The following is a 21,720-nucleotide window of genomic DNA, read 5'->3' as shown; positions in this document are numbered from 1 at the left end:
CTCTCTCTCTGCTCTCTCTCCGCTCTCCTCTCTCTCTCTCCTCTCTCTCTCTCCTCTCTCTCTCTCCTCTCTCTCTCTCTCTCTCTCTCCGCTCTCTCCTCTCTCTCTCTCCGCTCTCTCCTCTCTCTCTCTCCGCTCTCTTCTCTCTCTCTTCTCTCTCTCTGCTCTCTCTCTCCGCTCTCTCTCTCTCTCTGCTCTCTCCTCTCCTCTCTCTCCGCTCTCTCTCCGCTCTCTCCTCTCTCTCTCCGCTCTCTCCTCCGCTCTCTCCTCCGCTCTCTCCTCCGCTCTCTCCTCCGCTCTCTCCTCCGCTCTCTCCTCGCTCTCTGCTTTCTCCTCTGCTCTCTCCGCTCTCGCCCCTCTCGCCCCTCTCTGCTCTCTCTCCTCTCTCTGCTCTCGCCGCTCTCCATCTCTGCTCTCGCCGCTCTCTCTCTGCTCTCGCCGCTCTCTCTCTGCTCTCGCCGCTCTCTCTCTGCTCTCGCCGCTCTCTCTCTGCTCTCTCTGCTCTCTCTCTGCTCTCGCCGCTCTCTCTTTGCTCTCGCCGCTCTCTCTGCTCTCGCCGCTCTCTCTCTGCTCTCGCCGCTCTCTCTCTGCTCTCGCCGCTCTCTCTCTGCTCTCGCCGCTCTCTCTCTGCTCTCGCCGCTCTCTCTCTGCTCTCGCCGCTCTCTCTCTGCTCTCTCCCCTGTCTCGCTCTCTCCCCTGTCTCGCTCTCTCCCCTGTCTCGCTCTCTCCCCTGTCTCGCTCTCTCCCCTGTCTCGCTCTCTCCCCTGTCTCGCTCTCTCCCCTGTCTCGCTCTCTCCCCTCTCTCGCTCTCTCCCCTCTCTCGCTCTCTCTCGCTCTCTCTCCTCTCTCTCTCTCTCTCGCTCTCTCCCCTCTCTCGCTCTCTCCCCTCTCTCGCTCTCTCCCCTCTCTCGCTCTCTCCCCTCTCTCGCTCTCTCCCCTCTCTCGCTCTCTCACCTCTCTCTCTCTCTCTACTCTCTGCTCTCTCGCTCTCGCTCTCTCGCTCTCTGCTATCGCCCCTCTCTCGCTCTCTCCGCTCGCTCGCTCTCTCTCCGCTCTCTCCTCTCTTCTCTCTCCTCTCTCTGCTCTCGCCGCTCTCTGCTATCGCCCCTCTCTCTCTCTCTCTCCGCCCTCTCTCTCCGCCCTCTCTCTCCGCCCTCTCTCTCCGCCCTCTCTCTCCGCCCCCTCTCTCTCTCTCTCTCCGCTCTCACCTCTCTCTGCTCTCACCTCTCTCTGCTCTCGGCCCTCTCCCGCTCGCTCTCTCCGCTATCTGTCCGCTCTCTCACTCTCTGCTCTCTCGCCTCTCTCTCTCTGCTATCTGTCCGCTCTCTCACTCTCTGCTATCTGTCCGCTCTCTCACTCTCTGCTCTCTCGCCTCTCTCTCTGCTCTCTCGCCTCTCTCTCTGCTCTCGCCTCTCTCTCTGCTCTCGCCTCTCTCTCTGCTCTCTCGCCTCTCTCTCTGCTCTCTCGCCTCTCTCTCTGCTCTCTCGCCTCTCACCTCTCTCTCTGCTCTCTCGCCTCTCTCTCTGCTCTCTCGCCTCTCTCTCTGCTCGCTCTCGCCCTCTCTCTCTGCTCTCTCGCCCCTCTCCGCTCTCTCGCCCCTCTCCGCTCTCTCGCCCCTCTCCGCTCTCTCGCCCCTCTCCGCTCTCTCGCCCCTCTCCGCTCTCTCGCCCCTCTCCGCTCTCTCGCCCCTCTCCGCTCTCTCGCCCCTCTCCGCTCTCTCGCCCCTCTCCGCTCTCTCGCCCCTCCGCTCTCTCGCCCCTCTCTACTCTCTCTCCGCTCTCTCCTCTGCTCTCGCCCCTCTCTGCTCTCTCTGCTCTCGCCCCTCCGCTCTCTCTCTCCGCTCTCTCTCTCCGCTCTCTCTCTCCGCTCTCTCTCTCCGCTCTCTCTCTCCGCTCTCTCTCTCCGCTCTTTCTCTCACCTCTCTGCTCTCGGCCCTCGCTCGCTCTCTCACTCTCTCTCCTCTCTCTCTCTGCTATCTGTCCGCTCTCTCTCCTCTCTCTCTCTGCTCTGCTCTCGCCTCTCTCTCTGCTCTCGCCTCTCTCTCTGCTCTCGCCTCTCTCTCTGCTCTCGCCTCTCTCTCTGCTCTCGCCTCTCTGCTCTCTCTCCTCTGCTTTTTCTGCTCTCGCCGCTCTCTCTCTGCTTTCTCTCTCTCTGCTCTCGCCGCTCTCTCTCTCCTCTCTCTGCTCTTTCTCTACTCTATCTCTCTCTCTCTCTCTGCTCTCGCCGCTCTCTGCTATTGCCTCTCTCTCTCCTCTGCTCTCTCTCCTCTCTGCTTTCTCTGCTCTCGCCGCTCTCTCTGCTCTCTCTCCTCTCTCCTCTCTGCTTTCTCTCTCTCTGCTCTCTCCGCTCTCTCTCTGCTCTCGCCGCTCTCTCTGCTCTCGCCGCTCTCTCTCTGCTCTCGCCGCTCTCTCTCTGCTCTCTCCGCCTTCTCTCCGCCCTCTCTCTCCGCGCTCTCTCTCCGCGCTCTCTCTCCGCGCTCTCTCTCCGCGCTCTCTCTCCGCGCTCTCTCTCCGCCCTCTCTCTCCGCCCTCTCTCTCCGCCCTCTCTCTCTGCTTGCTCTGCTCTCACCTCTCTCTGCTCTCAGCCCTCTCTCGCTCTCTCCGCTCGCTCTCTCTCTCTCTCTGCTATCTGTCCGCTCTCTCTCTCACTCTCTCCTCTCTCTCTGCTATCTGTCCGCTCTCTCTCTCACTCTCTGCTCTCTCTCTCTCTGGTCTGCTCTCGCCTCTCTCGCCTGTCTCTCAGCTCTCGCCTCTCTCTCAGCTCTCGCCTCTCTCTCTGCTCTCGCCTCTCTCTGCTCTTTCTCTGCTCTCTACTCTCACCTCTCTCTCTCTCTCTCTGCTCTCGCCGCTCTCTGCTATCGCCGCTCTCTCCGCTCGATCTCCGCTCGATCTCCGCTCTCTCGCCCCTCTCCGCTCTCTCGCCCCTCTCCGCTCTCTCGCCCCTCTCCGCTCTCTCGCCCCTCTCTCTCCGCTCTCTCGCCCCTCTCTCTCCGCTCTCTCGCCCCTCTCTCTCCGCTCTCTCGCCCCTCTCCGCTCTCTCTCCGCTCTCTCGCCCCTCTCTCTCCGCTCTCTCGCCCCTCTCCGCTCTCTCGCCCCTCTCCGCTCTCGCCCCTCTCCGCTCTCTCGCCCCTCTCCGCTCTCTCGCCCCTCTCCGCTCTCTCGCCCCTCTCCGCTCTCTCGCCCCTCTCCGCTCTCTCTCTCCGCTCTCTCGCTCTCTTTCTCCGCTCTCTGCTCTCTCTCTCTGCTCTCTCTCTCCGCTCTCTCGCTCTCTCTCTCCCCTCTCTCTCCCCTCTCTCTCCCCTCTCTCTACCCTCTCTCTCCTCTCTCTCCCCTCTCTCTGCTCTCGCTCCTCTCTCTACTCTCCTCTCTTCCTCCGCTCTCTCTGCTCTCTCTATGCTCTCTCTGCTCTCTATGCTCTCTCTGCTCTTCCCTCTCCGCCCTCTCACTCTCTCCCCCCTCTCGCTCTCTCTCCTCTTTTCTCTCTACTCTCTCTCCGCTCTCGCTCTCTGCTCTCTGCTCTCTCCTCTCTCGCCCCTCTCTGCTATCGCCCCTCCCCCTCTCTCCGCCTGCTCTCTCTTCTCTCTACTCTCGCTCCTCTCTCTCTCTGCTATCTGTCCGCTCTCTCTCTCACTCTCTGCTCTCTCTCTCTGGTCTGCTCTCGCCTCTCTCTCTGCTCTCGCCTCTCTCTCTGCTCTCGCCTCTCTCTGCTCTTTCTCTGCTCTCTACTCTCACCTCTCTCTCTCTCTCTCTCTCTATCTGCTCTCTGCTATCGCCCCTCTCTCGCTCTCTCCGCTCTCTCGCCCCTCTCCGCTCTCTCGCCCCTCTCCGCTCTCTCGCCCCTCTCCGCTCTCTCTCTCGCCCCTCTCCGCTCTCTCGCCCCTCTCCGCTCTCTCGCCCCTCTCCGCTCTCTCGCCCCTCTCCGCTCTCTCTCCGCTCTCTCGCCCCTCTCCGCTCTCTCGCCCCTCTCCGCTCTCTCGCCCCTTTCCGCTCTCTCGCCCCTCTCCGCTCTCTCGCCCCTCTCCGCTCTCTCGCCCCTCTCCGCTCTCTCGCCCCTCTCCGCTCTCTCCCCGCTCTCTCGCTCTCTCTCCGCTGTCCGCTCTCTCCGCTCTCTCGCTCTCTCTGCTCTCTCTCTGCTCTCTCTCTGCTCTCTCTGCTCTCTCTGCTCTCTCTCTCTCTGCTCTCTCTGCTCTCTCTCTCCGCTCTCTGGTCTCTCTCTCCCCGCTCTCGCTCCTCTCTCTGCTCTCTCTATGCTCTCTCTCTGCTCTCGCCGCTCTATGCTCTCTCTGCTCTACCCTCTCCGCCCTCTCACTCTCTCCCCCCTCTCGCTCTCTCTCCTCTTTTCTCTCTACTCTCTCTCCGCTCTCGCTCTCTGCTCTCTTCTCTCTGCTCTCTCTCCTCTCTGCTCTCTCTCTGCTCTCGCCCCTCTCTGCTATCGCCCCTCCCCCTCTCTCCGCCTGCTCTCTCTTCTCTCTACTCTCGCTGCTCTCTCACTCTGCTCTCTCCTCTCCTCTCTCTCCTCTCTCTCCTCTCTCTGCTCTCTCCTCTCTCTGCTCTCTCCTCTCTCTGCTCTCTCTCCTCTCTCTGCTATCGCCCCTCTCTGCTATCGCCCCTCCCTCTCTCTCCGCCCTCTCTCCGCCATCTCTCTCCGCCCCCTCTCTCTCTCTCTCTCTCTCCGCTCTCTGCTCTCTCTCCTCTCTGCTCTCTCGCTCTCTCTCTCTGCTCTCTCGCTCTCTCTCTCTCCTATCTCTCGCTCTGTCCGCTCTCTCCTCTATCTCTCGCTCTCTCTCTCTCTCTCTGCTCTCTCTCGCTCGCTCTGCTCTCTCTCGCTCGCTCTGCTCTCTCTCGCTCTGCTCTCTCGCTCTCTCTCTCCTCTATCTCTCGCTCTCTCTCGCTCTGCTCTCTCTCGCTCTGCTCTCTCTCGCTCTCTCTCCTCTCTGTCGCTCTCCCCTCTGTACTCTCTCTCCTCTGTCCGCTCTCTCCTCTGTCCGCTCTCTCTCCTGTCTCGCTCTCTCTGCTGTCTCGCTCTCTCTGCTGTCTCGCTCTCTCTGCTGTCTCGCTCTCTCTGCTGTCTCGCTGTCTCTGCTGTCTCGCTGTCTCGCTCTCTCTGCTGTCTCGCTCTCTCTGCTGTCTCTGCTCTCTCTCTCTCCCGCTCTCTCTCCCGCTCTCTCTCTCTCCACACTCACACACTCACACAGGCTTGAAGTGCTACACCGAGCTATGAACTGTAGAGGATGGGGACTGAATGCTTAATTTCATGTTTTGCTGTAATCCTCTGATGTTGACTCTCCTGGGAGCTGCTCCACTAAATACAAACCATCTATTGCTGTATGGATCCCATTCCAAATGCATGGCCAACATGCTCGCTTCCTTAATGTTTCATTTGGAATTTCTCTCCCCCCGAAGATAACTTCAAAGAAGCGCTAGCCTCTCTTGATATGTTACATCAATATTGTAATGTGGCAGGAATATGAGCACTGCTGTTTGTATGAGATAGGCGAGAGCCATGTCTTTCTCTGAGATGGAGAGAGAGAGATGATGGCAGGCATGGCATACTCCTTTACCATGGAGGTAAGGGGGTACAGTGTAGTGCCGATACAACTCCCACTGCAGATAGACCTACATATTCATTTACATGATGTTAACTGGTTAGTTTCAACTCAGTGACTAGGGTCTGTTTTCAATGATGGACGTGTTTGGCTTAGAGGAACTACGTCACTACTTGTAAATAAGAATTGTTTCTTAACTGACTTGCCTAGTTAAAGGTTAAATTAAAAATATATATACTTTACCCACTTGAATAAAATACAAGAGATGGCTAGCAAGAGAGATTACGGAGGTTATTTTTAATGAGTGCATTTCGTCTTACACTCTTGGGAATTGGCCTGTATGGATAGGGCTAAATTAATGTTTCTTACATAAGAAATATGGAAAGCATACACACAACCATGGTAGCATTTAAAAGGGAACAGTTTGGGCATAATGGGGAACTTATTAGACTAAAGGTGAGGACAACAATTCACCTGACACTAGTGAATCCAAACATTACACTGTAGAGGTCGACCGATTATGATTTTTCAATACCGATACCAATTAATCGCCGATTTTTATATATATATATATATATATATATATATATATATATATATATATATATTTGTAATAATGACAATTACAACAATACTGAATGAACAATGAACACTTATTTTAACTGAATATAATACATCAAGAAAATCTATTTAGTCTCAAATAAATAATGAAACATGTTCAATTTGGTTTAAATAATGCAAAAACACAGTGTTGGAGAAGAAAGTAAAAGTGCAATATGTGCCATGTAAAAAAGCTAACGTTTAAGTTCCTTGCTCAGAACATGAGAACATATGAAAGCTGGTGGTTCCTTTTAACCTGAGTCTTCAATATTCTAATCTCGGAAGTTGAAGGCTTGAAGTCATAAACAGCCCTGTGCCTCAAGCATTGTGAAGAGCTGCTGGCAAATGCAATCAAGTGTTGTTTGAATGAATGCTTACAAGCCTACTGCTGCCTACCACCGCTCAGTCAGACTGCTCTATCAAATCATAGACTTAATTATAATATAATAACACACAGAAATACGAGCCTTAGGTCATTAATATGGTAAAATCCATAAACGATCATTTCGAAAACAAAACGTTTATTATTTCAGCGAAATACGGAACCATTCCATATTTTATCTAACGGGTGGCATCCATAAGTCTAAATATTGCTGTTCCATTGCACAACCTTCAATGTTATGTCATAATTGCGTAAAATTCTGGCAAATTAGTTCGCAACGAGCCAGGCAGCCCAAACTGTTGCATATAGCCAGACTCTGGGTGCAATGAACGCAAGAGAAGTGACACAATTTCCCTAGTTTAATATTGCCTGCTAACATGATTTTCTTTCAACTAAATATGCAGGTTTAAAAATAAACACTACTGTGTATTGATTTTAAGAAAGGCTTTGATGTTTATGGTTAGGTACATTCGTGCAACGATTGTGCTTTATTCACAAATGCGATTTTGTTAAATCATCCCGTTTGGCGAAGTTGGCTGTCTTTGTTAGGAAGAAATAGTCTTCACACAGTTCGCAACGAGCCAGGCGGTCCAAACTGCTGCATGTACCCGGACTCTGTTGCACAGAACGCAAGATAAGTGACACAATTTCCCTAGTTAAAAGAAATTCATGTTAGCAGGCAATATTAACTAAATATGCAGGTTTATACTTGTGTATTGATATATATATATATATATATATATATATATATATATATATATATATATACAGTGGGGAGAACAAGTATTTGATACACTGCCGATTTTGCAGGTTTTCCTACTTACAAAGCATGTAGAGGTCTGTAATTTTTATCATAGGTACACTTCAACTGTGAGAGACGGAATCTAAAACAAAAATCCAGAAAATCATATTGTATGATTTTTAAATAATTAATTTGCATTTTATTGCATGACATAAGTATTTGATCACCTACCAACCAGTAAGAATTCCGGCTCTCACAGACCTGTTAGTTTTTCTTTAAGAAGCCCTCCTGTTCTCCACTCATTACCTGTATTAACTGCACCTGTTTGAACTCGTTACCTGTATAAAAGACACCTGTCCACACACAATCAAACAGATTCCAACCTCTCCACAATGGCCAAGACCAGAGAGCTGTGTAAGGACATCAGGGATAAAATTGTAGACCTGCACAAGGCTGGGATGGGCTACAGGACAATAGGCAAGCAGCTTGGTGAGAAGGAAACAACTGTTGGCGCAATTATTAGAAAATGGAAGAAGTTCAAGATGACGGTCAATCACCCTCGGTCTGGGGCTCCATGCAAGATTTCACCTCGTGGGGCATCAATGATCATGAGGAAGGTGAGGGATCAGCCCAGAACTACACGGCAGGACCTGGTCAATGACCTGAAGAGAGCTGGGACCACAGTCTCAAAGAAAACCATTAGTAACACACTACGCCGTCATGGATTAAAATCCTGCAGCGCACGCAAGGTCCCCCTGCTTAAGCCAGTGCATGTCCAGGCCTGTCTGAAGTTTGCCAATGACCATCTGGATGATCCAGAGGAGGAATGGGAGAAGGTCATGTGGTCTGATGAGACAAAAATAGAGCTTTTTGGTCTAACTCCACTCGCCGTGTTTGGAGGAAGAAGAAGTATGAGTACAACCCCAAGAACACCATCCCAACCGTGAAGCATGGAGGTGGAAACATCATTCTTTGGGGATGCTTTTCTGCAAAGGGGACAGGACGACTGCACCGTATTGAGGGGAGGATGGATGGGGCCATGTATCGCGAGATCTTGGCCAACAACCTCCTTCCCTCAGTAAGAGCATTGAAGATGGGTCGTGGCTGGGTCTTCCAGCATGACAACGACACGAAGCACACAGCCATGGCAACTAAGGAGTGGCTCCGTAAGAAGCATCTCAAGGTCCTGGAGTGGCCTAGCCAGTCTCCAGACCTGAACCCAATAGAAAATCTTTGGAGGGAGCTGAAAGTCCGTATTGCCCAGCGACAGCCCCGAAACCTGAAGGATCTGGAGAAGATCTGTAGGGAGGAGTGGGCCAAAATCCCTGCTGCAGTGTGTGCAAACCTGGTCAAGAACTACAGGAAACGTATGATCTCTGTAATTGCAAACAAAGGTTTCTGTACCAAATATTAAGTTCTGCTTTTCTGATGTATCAAATACTTATGTCATGCAATAAAATGCAAATTAATTACTTAAAAATCATACAATGTGATTTTCTGGATTTTTGTTTTAGATTCCGTCTCTCATAGTTGAAGTGTACCTATGATAATAATTACAGACCTCTACATGCTTTGTAAGTAGGAAAACCTGCAAAATCGGCAGTGTATCAAATACTTGTTCTCCCCACTGTGTATATATATATATATATATATATATATATATATATATATATATATATATATATATATATACTTGTGTATTGATTTTAAGAAAGGCGTTGATGTTTATGGTTACGTACACATTGGTACGACGACAGTGCTTTTTTCGTGAATGCGCTTGTTAAATCACCCATTTGGCGACGTAGGCTGTGATTCAATGATAAATTAACAGGCACCGCATCGATTATATGCAACGCAGGACAAGCTAGTTAAACTAGTAATATCATCAACCATGTGTAGTTAACTAGTGATTATGTTAAGATTGATTGTTTTTTATAAGATACGTTCAATGCTAGTTAGCACCTTACATTGGCTCCTTGCTGCACTCGCATAACAGGTAGTCAGCCTCCTCGTGGAGTGCAATGTAATCGGCCATGATCGGTGTCCAAAAATGCCGATTACCGATTGTTATGAAAACTTGAAATCGGCCCTAATTAATCGGCCATTCCGATTAATCGGTCGACCTCTATTACACTGTTGATTTTGTCATTTTCCATTTACTGCACTTTTCACCACATTTGTTAATAACTAAAATGGATACATTCAGTAACATAAGAATATTCTTGGGGAATTTGGGGTAGGAACAACATAAGACATAAAAATGACAAGGGTTTGAGTAAGAAGACATACTGGTGTTTCCAAGATGTCACAAACCTCACCAAGTGTGCTGAGTTCCTAAGTCATTTTAATGCACTTTCATGACTGAGTTTTCAACTAGAAGGTGTTTTTTTTAAGCCCTCCTAGCTGTGCCGTGGAGGAACTACACAAGCACACTTTTCTTGGAACACAGCCCTGTATCCCCTCCTTTACACAATTACTGTTGTTGTTTACACAATCCAAAAACAGTCCATTATAAATCGCAATCTGGGTCATGTGGGCATCATTTTAAAGCTTGATCTATTGCCAACATGACTAGTTAAATTCTAAAATACGATCTTATTGTTTTGGCTTTCAGTAGGCAATTCAGAGAGACAGATTAGTAATTTTGGTGCGCGTAGAATGGAGTCATGAGTGTGTTCAGATGCAAGGTCCGTTGTAAATTTTCTTAACAATACAACAAACAGGCTAATTCTGTTCAGGACAACCCAGGATATGACGTCATGTCATCTTGTAACTACATCAAACATAGTGATCATAAACGTTGACACTGTATTTTACATGGCGATGTAAAGTGCACATTTGGACTCACTGGTGTGTGGCTTGCTTGTATGACATCAAAGCAGTATTTATTATGATCCTCAACTTCTCGTCTTTCAAAAGTCCTCGGGAATTTACAGAATTTCCCTCACTGAGACAAGAAAACATTATCAAAAGTTGCCCAATTAGGGGGTCAAATTCAGAACTGTAACAATTTCAGTACCAAACTGTGATTTTGTCAAATGAAAATGGTCAAAAAAATAAATAAATGTCTTCTGAGAAAATAGCAATTTATCAACAAGAATTTATCTTAGACTGTCTGGGAGTGGTGTGAGTGGGGAAGGGAAAACTGAAAATTGGCTGTTATTGGCAGAGAGGTTTGGAACTCTTTATTGGTCTATTAACTAATTTACTGCATGTTAATGCAACCATAGAAGGCCAAAACGCCATCTCACCAAAACAGGCTGAAATTGCAGGCAGTCTTTTCAAACAGCTCTTACACTAGAAGGGCATCATTTTATTTTGTCTCCCAAAGTATTATTCCAACCTCAAGGTATAGATAGAGTGTATGTATGTGTGTAAATATCTATGTGTGTGTGTATGCGCACGCACAAACATATATATATTTATATATATATATATATATTTAAATATTTATTAGTACCAGTCAAAAGTTTGGACACCTACTCATTCAAGGGTTTTTCTTTATTTTTATTATTATCTACATTGTAGAATAATAGTGAAGACATAAAACTATGAAATGACACATATGGAATCATGTAGTAACCAAACATGTGTTAAACGCATGAAGATATATTGGAGCTTCTTCAAAGTAGCCCTTTGCCTTGATGACAGCTTTGCACACTCTTGGCAATCTCGCAACCAGCTTCATTAGGTAGTCACCTGGAATGCCTTTCCAACGGTCTTGAAGAAGTTCCCACATATGCTGAGCACTTGTTGGCTGCTTTTCCTTCACTCTGCGGTCCAACTCATCCCAAATCATCTCAATTGGGTTGAGGTCGGGTGATTGTGGAGGCCAGGTCATCTGATGCACCACTCCATCACTCTCCTTCTTGGTCAAATAGCCCTTACACAGCCTGGAGGTGTGTTGGGTCATTGTCCTGTTGAAAAACAAATGATAGTCCCACTAAGCACAAACCAGATGGGATGGCGTATTGCTGCAGAATTCTGTGGTAGCCATGCTGGTTAGGTGTGCCTTGAATTCTAAATAAAAAACTGACAGTGTCACCAGCAATGCACCATCACACCACCACCTCCATGCTTTTTTTTTAACCTTTATTTAACTTGGGCTAGGTGGGGCGCTAGTGACCCACCTCGACAACATCCGGTGAAATTGCAGAGAGCGAAATTCTAAATACAAAAATCGAAATATTAAACATTCATGAACATACAAGTGTCCTACATCATTTAAAAGCTTAATTTCTTGTTAATCCAACCGCGCTGACAGATTTCAAAAAGGCTACGGCGAAAGCATACCATGCGACTATCTGAGTACAGTGCCCCGCATACAAAAGCATTAAAAACATTTTCCAAACCAGCAGAGGCGTCAGAAATGGTGATAAAATAAATCACTTACCTTTGAAGATCTTCCTCTGTTTGCAATCCCAAGGGTCCCAGCTACACAACAAATGGTCGTTTTGTTCAGTAAAGTCCTAATTTATATCCCAAAAAAGTCAGTTTAGTTGGCACGTTTGATTCACTAATCCACCCGTTCCACTCGTTCAACATGCATACAAAGAATCCCAAATGTTACCAATAAACTTCGTCCAAACAAGTAAAACAACGTTGCTAATCAACCATGAGGTACCCTAATATGTAAATAAACGATCAAATTTAAGACGGAATGTTCAATACCGGAGATAAAAAACGAAGTGCGCTCCCTCATCCACGTGCGCCACGAGACTACAGTCCAAAATGAGAGCCACCTTGAAAAACTACAATTACTCACTAATTTTTCAAAAAAGACAAGCCTGAAACCCTTTCTAAAGACTGTTGACATCTAGTGGAAGCTATAGGAACTGCAATCTGGGAGGAATTCCTTTGAATATCCCAAAGACAAGCAATTGAATGGGTGGTGACCTAAAAAAAAAGAAATCCGGTTGGATTCTGCTCGGGTTTTAGCCTGCCGTATCATTGATGTTATATTCACATAGATTATTTTAACAGTTTTAGAAACGTCAGTGTTTTCTATCCAATGCTAATTATATGCATATCCTAGCTTCTGGGCCTGAGTAACAGGCAGTTTACTTTGGGCACATCAGTCATCCGAACTTCCGAATACTGCCCCCTAGCCTTAAGTTAACTTCTTATGGCTGCATCCCGCTACCGGGATCGATATGACAACAGCCAGTGATAGTGCAGGGCGCCAAATTCAAACAACAGAAATCTCATAATTAAAATTCCTCAAACATACATCTTATATCATTTTACAGGTAATCTTGTTGTTAATCCCACAAGTGTCCGATTTCAAATATGCTTTTCAGCGAAAGCACTACAAACGATTATGTTAGGTCACCACCAAACCACAATAAGCACAGCCATTTTTCCAGCGAAAGATAGCAGTCACAAAAAGCAGAAATATAGCTAAAATTAATCACTAACCTTTGATGATCTTCATAAGATGACACTCATAGGACTTCATGTTACACAATACATGCATGTTTTGTTTGATAAAGTTCATATTTATAACAAAAAATCTGAGTTTACATTGGCGCGTTACATTCACTAGTTCCAAAAACATCAAGTGATTTCGCATAGCCACATCGTTTCAAGAGAAGTACTCATCATAAATGTAGATGATAATACAAGTTATACACATGGAATTATAGATATACCTCTCCTTAATGCAACCGCTGTGTCAGATTTCAAAAAAACTTTACGGAAAAAGCAAATCATGCAATAATCTGAGACGGAGCTCAGAACAATAGCCAAATTAGCCGCCATGTTGGGGTCAACAGAAACCAGAAAATACATGATAAATGTTTCCTTACTTTTGATGCACTTCATCAGAATGCAGTCCTAGGAATCCCAGGTCCACAATAAATGCTTGATTTGGTCGATAATGTCCGTTATTTATGTCCAATTAGCTACTTTGGTTAGCGCGTTTGGTAAACAATTCCAAAGTCACAAAGCGCGTCCACTATAACGTGACGAAATGTCCAAAAGTTCCGTAACAGTAAGTAGAAACATGTCAAACGATGTACTGAATCAATCTTTAGAATGTTGTTAACATACATCTTGAATAACGTTCCAACCGGAGAATTAGATTGACTTCAGAAGAGCGGTGGAACGGAGGTCCTCATGTGAACGAGAGCATACAGGTCGCAGAGGTGGGTAGTATATGGGGCTTTGGTGACAAAACGGATGGCACTGATAGACTGCATCCAATTTGCTGAGTAGAGTGTTGGAGGCTATTTTGTAAATGACATCGCTGAAGTCAAGGATAGGTAGGATAGTCAGTTATACGAGGATATGTTTGGCAGCATGAGTGAAGGATGCTTTGTTGCGAAATAGGAAGCCGATTCTCGATTTAATTTAGGATTGGAGATGCTTGATGTGAGTCTGGAAGGAGAGTTTACAGTCTAACCAGACACCTAGGTATTTGTAGTTGTCGACATATTCTAAGTCAGAACCGTCCAGAGTAGTGATGCTAGTCGGGCGGGCAGGTGCGGGCAGCGATCGGTTGAATAGCATGCATTTAGTTTTACTTGCATTGATGAGCAGTTGGGGTCACGGAAGGAGAGTTGTATGGCATGATTCTCGTCTGGAGGTTTGGGTCCAAAGGGCCAGAAGTATACAGAATGGTGTCGTCTGCGTAGAGGTGGGTCAGAGAATCACCAGCAGCAAGAGCGACATCATTGTTGTGTACAGAGAAAAGTGTCTGCCTGAGAATTGAACTCTGTGGCACTCCCGTAGAGACTGCCTGAGGTCCGGACAACAGGCCCCCCGATTTGACACACAGAACTCTATCTGAGAAGTAGTTGTTGAACCAGGTGAGGCAGTCATTTGAGAAACAAAGGCTGTTGAGTCTGCCAATAAGAATGTGTTGATTGACAGAGTTGAAAGTCTTGGCCGGATCGACAAATACGGCTGCACGGTATTGTCTTTTATCGATGGTGGTTATGATATCGTTTAGGACCTTGAGCGTGGCTGAGGTGCACCCGTGACCTGCTCGGAAACCAGATTGCATAACTGAATAGTTACGGTGGGATTCGAAATGGTCAGTGATCTGTTTGTTAACTTGGCTTTCGAAGACTTTAGAAAGGCAGGGTAGGATGGATATAGGTCTGTAACAGTTTGGGTCTAGGGTGTCTCCCCCTTTGAAGAGGGGAATGACCGCGGCAGCTTTCCAAACTTTGGGGATCTCAGACGATGCGAAAGCAAGGTTGAACAGGCTAGTAATAGGTGTTGCAACATTTGCGGCGGATAATTTTAGAGAGGGTCCAGATTGTCTAGACCAGCTGATTTGTAGGGGTGCAGATTTTGCAGCTCTTTTAGAACATCAGCTATCTGGATTTGGGTGAAGGAGAAGATGGGGAGGCTTGGGCAAGTTGCTGTGGGGGATGCAAAGCTATTGACCAGGGTTGGGGTAGCCAGGAGGAAAGCATGGCAGCCGTAGAAAATTGCTTATTGAAATTTTTGATTATCGTAGATTTATTGGTGATGACAGTGTTTCCTAGCCTCAGTGCAGTGGGCAGCTGGGAGGAGGTGCTCTTATTCTCCATTGACTTGTGTCCCAGAACTTTTTGGAGTTTATGCTACAGGAAGCAAATTTATGTTAGGAAAGCAAAGGCTCGCTTTTTCAAACTGCCTGTGTATATTGGTTCCTAACTTCCCTGAAATGTTGCATATCGCTGGGGCTATTCGATGCTAATGCAGAACGCCACCGGATGTTTTTGTGCTGGTCAAGGGCAGACAGGTCTGGAGTGAACCAAGGGCTATATCTGTACTTAGTTCAAATTTTTTTTGAATGGTGCATGCTTATTTAAGATGGTGAGGAAAGCACTTTTAAAGAATAACCAGGCATCCTCTACTGACAGAATGAGGTCAATATCCTTCCAGGATACCCAGCCAGGTCGATTAGAAAGGCCTGCTCGCTGAAGTGTTTTTGGTAGCGTTTGACAGTGATGAGGAATGGTCGTTTGACTGCGGACCCATTACGGATGCAGGCAATGAGGCAGTGATCGCTGAGATCCTGGTTGAAGACAGCAGAGGTGTATTTAGAGGGCAGGTTGGTCAGGGTGATATCTATGAGGGTGTCCGTGTTTAGGGTTGTACCTGGTAGGTTCCATGATAATTTGTGAGATTGAGGGCATCTAGCTTAGATTGTAGAACTGCCGGGGTGTTAAGCATATCCCAGTTTAGGTCACCTAACAGTACAAACTCTGAAGATAAATGGTTGGTGATTAATGGGAGCTGAGGGATGTCTTTAACAAGTGGGAACAGTGAGAGACTTTTTTCTGGAAAGGTGGATTTTTAAAAGTAGAAGCTCAAACTGTTTGGGCACAGACCTGGATAGCATGACAGAACTCTGTAGGCTATCTCTGCAGTAGATTGCAACTCCACCCCCTTTGGCAGTTCTGTCTTGGCGGAAATGTTGTTGTTGAATGGAAATGTCAGAATTTTTGGTGGCCTTCCTAAGCCAGGATTCGGACACGGCTAATACATCATGGTTGTGGGAGTGTGCTAAAAGCAGTGAAAAAAACAAATTTAGGGAGGAGGCTTCTGATGTTAACATGCTTGAAACCAAGGCGTTTACCGTTACAGAAGTCAACAAGTAATGGCACCTGGGGAATAGTAGGTGTAGTACTGGGGGCTACAGGGCCCGGGTTAACCTCTACATCACCAGAGGAGGAGTAGGATAAGGGTACGGCTAAAGGCTATAAGAACTTGTCGTCTAGTGGGTTCGGAACAGAGAATTAAAGGAGCAGATTTCTGGGCGTGGTAGAATAGGTTCAAGGCATAATGTACAGACAAGGGTATGGTTGGATGCGAGTACAGTGGAGGTAAACCTAAGCGTTGGGTGATGAGAGAGGTTTCGTCTCTGGGGGCATCAGTTAACCTAGGTGAGGTCTCTGTATGTGTGTGGGGTGGGACCAAAGAGCTATCTAAGGCATTTTGAGCGGGACTGAGGGACTTACAGTGAAATAAAACATTAAAACTAGCCAAGACAGCAGTAGACAAGGCATATTGACATTGGAGAGAGGCATAAAGCAAACACAGGTGTTGATCAGGAGAGCTAAGACAACAACGGGTAAATGGCGATGAATGGGCACAGCAGGTCAGTTAGGTACATACAGGACCTGAGTTCGAGGCTGGGGCCGACAGGTAAACAAAATGACGTACTGTGTTATTGAAACAGTCCAGGGGGCATCAGCTGTGTAGCTGAGTGATCATTGGGTCAAAAGAGCAGCAATAGGTGAGTCAGGGTGCCGTTCTGTAGTCACTACTACTCTAGGCAAGCAGGGGACACAGCGTTCAGAAAAGCTTGCGGCCCGTGGCTAGTAGATGGTTTTTCGGTGACACCGTAACAGAATACCCTGTTGAGACCACATCGGGCCATCACGTCAGCAGTCCAGTCATGATGGATCGGAGGGGCTCCGTGTCAACAATAAAGGGTCCTGGCCAATTGGCAAAGGAGGTATTGTAGCCCTAAAATTAGCTGGTATATGGGTCTAGCTTGAGGCTAGCTCAAGGCTAGCTGGTGCTTTCTTTGGGACAGAGGCGTTAGCTAACAGTAGCTAATTGTTTGCAGCTAGCTAGCTGCGATGATCCGGTGTAATGATCCAGAGCGGCAGGAATCCGGTGATTATGGTAGAGAGAAGCAGTCCGATATGCTCTGGGTTGATATCGCACTGTGCAGACTGGCAGGTGTTGTCCGAGCTAAGGCTGGCTAATGCCGGGGGGGGGAAAGGCGAGGATCGCTAGCCGTGGACTAGTAGAAGACTAGTAGCAAAAGACTAGTAGCTAGTTAGCTGGTGAGCTCCTGATGGAAGTTCCAGTTATAAGGAATAAAAATAGCAGATCCGTACCATATTTGTTGAGGCGGTTTGCAGGAAGTATATTTATTTCGTAGAGATTAAGATGTATACGAAAAATACAGGCTATTTACATGGGATAAGACAAAGACAGATATACACGTCCTACTGCGCTGCCATCTCGAAAATAAAAAATAATTACGGCAGCCCCCCGCACCTTTCTGATTCAGAGGGGTTGGGTTAAATGTGGAAGACATTTCACTTGAGTGCATTCAGTTGTACAACTGACTAGGTATCTCCCTTTCCTTACTTTGTCACAACACAACTGATTGGCACAAACGCATTAAGAAGGAAAGAAATTCCACAAATTAGCTTTTAACAAGGCACACTTGCATTCCAGGGGACTACCTCATGAAGTTGGTTGAGAGAATGCTAAGAATATGCATAGCTGTCATCAAGGCAAAGGGTGGCTACTTTGAAGAATCTCAAATATAACATATGTTATGATTTTTTTTAACACCTTTTTTGGTTACTGCATGATTCCATATGTGTTATTTAATAGTTTTGATGTCTTCTATTATTCTAGAATTTAGAAAATAGTAAAAATAAAGAAAAACCCTTGAATGAGTGTCCAAACTTTTGAATGGTACTTCTTATGACTGGTACACAGGGATTTCACGTTTTTGACTGCACTGGCCTTTAACTGGTAGGGAACGCTAAGTGTACTGCATATTCCATGTCCTGTATCTAATCTAGACTGAGATGGGGAAACCAGAGAACGTGATGTTGACATGCGTACTGTAGGGAGGAAAAGTCAGCTTCCTTTTTGATAGCAGGTATAGCAGTTAAACAGTGCTTCTGGTGAAATCATCACACGATCATCATGGCCTTTGTTTAGAGACTGAATAGTTGGAGCTTAGTTTCATAACAGTTGTAGCTTACAATATGGACACACACACACTTTCCTTGCCAGGCTTTGCTATGATGCAGTGTATTTGTGAATAATTTAAGAACTCTTTAAATGGGTTTGTTTTTTCCCCCCCCATCGAGTCTCATGGGAGCGTGTAGAGAAATGCAGAAACTCCCTTCCCAAGGGTTTGTGCTTAGATTTTTTTTCTAAATTAAAAGAAACGCCGCCCGGCCCTCTACCGGGACAGTGGTTTTGAGTCTACCAGGAGCTCTAATTGAATCAGTTAACCCCTAAATCAGTTAACCCCTAAATCATATATTTAGCAGTAAAACAGATGCTATGATCATAACACGGAGCTCAGGCAGCTCACCTTCAGACGTCCTTAGACGTTTCTCTGTCTGTTACTCTCAGCCTTTTACACTGAAGACAACGCCACCAAATATACCAACAATGGAATTGGGCTACAGAGCTGAGAGTATAATGGGATTTACTTATTATGAGATGTCTATCTCTGGTTGGTTGCACTGTGAGTTATTCTCCCTCTGAGGGAAATGCTAATCGACCCCAAGCTTTGAAAATATAAAACATATTTGCTCAACATTGTATTGTTGCAGTGTTTCAAAATAAAAGCCAGGAATAAAACCCAGAATGATGCTTTAGATGGCGGTAGTACTGTGACTGGAGTATGGTACACCTTATTGTATGGATTACATTAGACACAGGTTGTTGAAACCGTACCTCTCCTCTTCTGTTGTCCAGACTGACAATTTCAAAAAAAATATTGAATTGATTCTCTCAGCTTAGGAAGAATTTTAAAAGTCCTGATCTCACTTTCCCTTGGCAATTGAGATCTTATCAGGATTAATATAAAATATTTAAAATCATGTGTTGCATGTGGCTTCAGGGAGGAACACCATAGAAAAATGTATTAAATGGGGCTGAATGCAGAGCTAAATAATGCAGCTGGAGTGTGGAGCTGCAGCCCCAGAGCCAGCAGGTCTATTCTCTCCTTGATTAGCCGGGCTCAGACCTGGGCAGAAAGCCAACACGTTGCTCCAGCTCCCAGCCCAGCTACAGTTGGCTACCTACACTACCTGAGGCTGAGAAAGCACTGCTTTAGGAGGAGCTTAGCATTTCACCAGCCACTGTCTCTAACTACGGAGCATCACAGACGAGGAGAAGCCTCGCCACACAACACAGCTCTCTCCAATATAAAACAAAGCCACACACACACTTATCACACACCACTATTTACTCTTGGATTGTGTTTTAATAGCATTTGTTAAAGCTCTATTGTGTCAGTCCCAAAGAGAAGCCTCTGATTCCTTTACCCTTCGTCTGGAGATATGAATCCCTCATGTCCAACGCTAACGTCCCTGTGGTATCAGGCCAGGCAGGGCATTGTCTGTTCTGTGTTCTTTACTGTGGTCCCTCCTCTCTCCACAGGGCTCCTACTGGGCCATCGACACCAACCCAAAGGAGGACGCCCTGCCCACACGGCCAAAGAAGAGGCCGCGGTCCGGAGAGCGAGTGAGTCCTCCAGACACGCCACATCCTCCCCTGAAGCTTTGTGTTTTACGCATGTAGATACCCTCTCTTAAACCATGCCATCACCAGTAATGATGAGTGCGCTTATGTGGAGAATTGGGTAACCATATCATACAAAGTCTTCACATACAGCAAAAAATAAATTATGTTCAATCTCTCTCTGATAGACCTCTTTCTCTCTGCCTCTCTCCCGTATACTGTCTCACTCACACGCGTGTACACACACACACACGCAGGCACGCAGTAGGAGTTTCTCCTCCCTTTATGTAACTGCCTCTGGATGAGTCTCAGTCTTGTCTTGTAGCAGGCTCCTCATTAATAAACTATGCCCCAGGCTGCTGTTACTTACATACATTGCATTCTGCAGTCATCTTTTTTTAAACATTTTTTAAATAATTTTTTTTTTTTACAAACATCAATTTATGTGCACTGGCTGTTCATTCTGAGCGGGAGCTTTTGTCTTTAATTATGTATGGGTTGTGTCCAATGTAACGCACAGCCTGACTGGTTTAGTAAACTGCCCAGATTGACCTGGCTCTGAGGCATCCATCCATCTCCTCCTGGCCCGCTACAAGACATACAGAGACAGACACAAAGACCCACTCACTCAGTTAACCAGCCACGTGTATGTCTGTGGTTCTAAGATGGGGAGGGAGAGGTGCACATCCTATACTATACAGTACCTACACCTGTGTGTTTGTGTGTGTAAATTCGTTTAAATATAGTCATTGGTGTGTAATTCTAAAGCAAAACAAATGCACAGAATTCACACTATTCACCCACGTGCACATGCACACCATCCTCCCTTACTACAGATGTGACTGTTGGCATACAAGGCATCCCATTAAGTCTCAGACATTTAGAAAATTGTGACTTTGTGAAATCTCATTTATGTTTATCATGAATTAAAATTGGTATTGTTGCCAGCCAATCCTCTTACAGTAAGCAGTTTTGGCAGACAGGCATGGGGGAGTTATCTCCCCCAGCGGCGCGCCCGCGACTCGCAGAGAGCAATGGGGGCTCTTCTCTTCATCTCCTCAGGAAATATTTCAAATGTGACCTAAATAAAGGTGTTGCTTCTTTTGTTATTTATAAATGGTCCTGGTGTATTTTCCATACTAGAGATCTGCATTCCTCCCTCTTGCCTGGAAGGAAAACTAGCTTCCTAACAAACACGGCAACATATGAGTGTTAAAACCTATACCTTCGTACTTATGGCTTGAGGTTATGTATTGTTCTTAGAATTAGTTAAGAGTGAATATTTTAGTGGTCCTATATTTGATAATTGGCTAAAAGTAATACTTTTGCCTCCCTCCCTCCCCAAGGCTTCCACACCGTACACCCTGGAGTCGGAGTCTTTGGGAATGGACTGTATGATCTCTGGAAGTGCCTCTCCAACTCTGGCAATCAACACTGTGACTAACAAGGTACCTACCCAGCATGCACCTGCACACACTGCACCACCCTGACCCCTCCTTCCTCCCTCTGCCCACCCACCTACAGCTTGTTCCTCACTGAGAGCAGCACTCAACCGAGATATACACACACACACACACACACACACTACAGTACATCTCACGCTGTAACACACAGCTGCACGGCAGCACAAGAAACACTGTATAGATGGATACACACACACACACACACACCACAACAACAACAGGGGATTACTCATTCTGTTCAATACGATATTGATGTTGAGTATGGTATTTGAGTTGAGTATCGTGATGATAACTCTGGTATTGAAATCAAAATTCTGGTGTTGTGACAACACTACTCTACACACACCTGAAAGTTCATGGAGATGCCCAGTCCTTTTCTGGTCTGTCCATGAGATGTGGTTGGGTTGCCTAGCCTCACGACTCACACTAAAGTCATCATTGATGTCGTTTGTGGTGACGAGGGGTGTTGTACTAAACAAAGTAACCCATTTGATCGTCTCTAACAAATCAGAGTATCAAAGTCAAACCGCCGCTTTATCTTTGCGTCTTCTGGACCAATCAGACGTCCCCGAATGTGTTCACATTCGGTGAGGGGTCAGGCAAGTACTCAGATCCAGATTCGTTGTGGAGAAGAAACTAACGTCCACGGACGTGCCGTAGCGTTTGGCTGGAGGAGTCTGGGTAGGCTGGCAAGACAGTACTGTGTGTGTGGATGTCTGTTGCCTGAATAACCCTCACTGCAGAGAAAGAGCGGGAG

The 21,720-nt window shown here is 46.7% G+C and overlaps 2 protein-coding genes across 3 annotated transcripts in view; one reads left to right on the top strand and one right to left on the bottom strand.

Moving 5' to 3' along the window:
• LOC139555206 (forkhead box protein J3-like) overlaps positions 1–21,720 on the top strand; it is a 139,355-nt gene that overhangs the window by 99,746 nt on the left and 17,889 nt on the right. For both annotated transcript variants that reach the window (XM_071368823.1, XM_071368815.1), the window contains exons 4-5: positions 19,420–19,503; positions 20,847–20,948. In XM_071368823.1, the coding sequence (XP_071224924.1) occupies positions 19,420–19,503; positions 20,847–20,948 (186 nt within the window). The remainder of the gene's footprint in view (positions 1–19,419; positions 19,504–20,846; positions 20,949–21,720) is intronic.
• LOC139551769 (octapeptide-repeat protein T2-like) lies at positions 147–9,304 on the bottom strand (the record flags this gene model as incomplete). Its single annotated transcript, XM_071363103.1, has 3 exons — positions 9,237–9,304; positions 4,502–4,850; positions 147–227 (listed from the first exon to the last, which is right to left on the bottom strand). Coding segments are annotated over exons 1-3 (498 nt in total), but the record flags the coding sequence as incomplete, so codon positions are not given.

Source organism: Salvelinus alpinus, chromosome 2, assembly GCF_045679555.1.
Source record: "Salvelinus alpinus chromosome 2, SLU_Salpinus.1, whole genome shotgun sequence".
In the NCBI taxonomy this organism is placed as follows: domain Eukaryota; kingdom Metazoa; phylum Chordata; class Actinopteri; order Salmoniformes; family Salmonidae; genus Salvelinus; species Salvelinus alpinus.
Note: the sequence above shows the minus strand (reverse complement) of the source record. Positions and strands in the feature narration are given on the sequence as shown.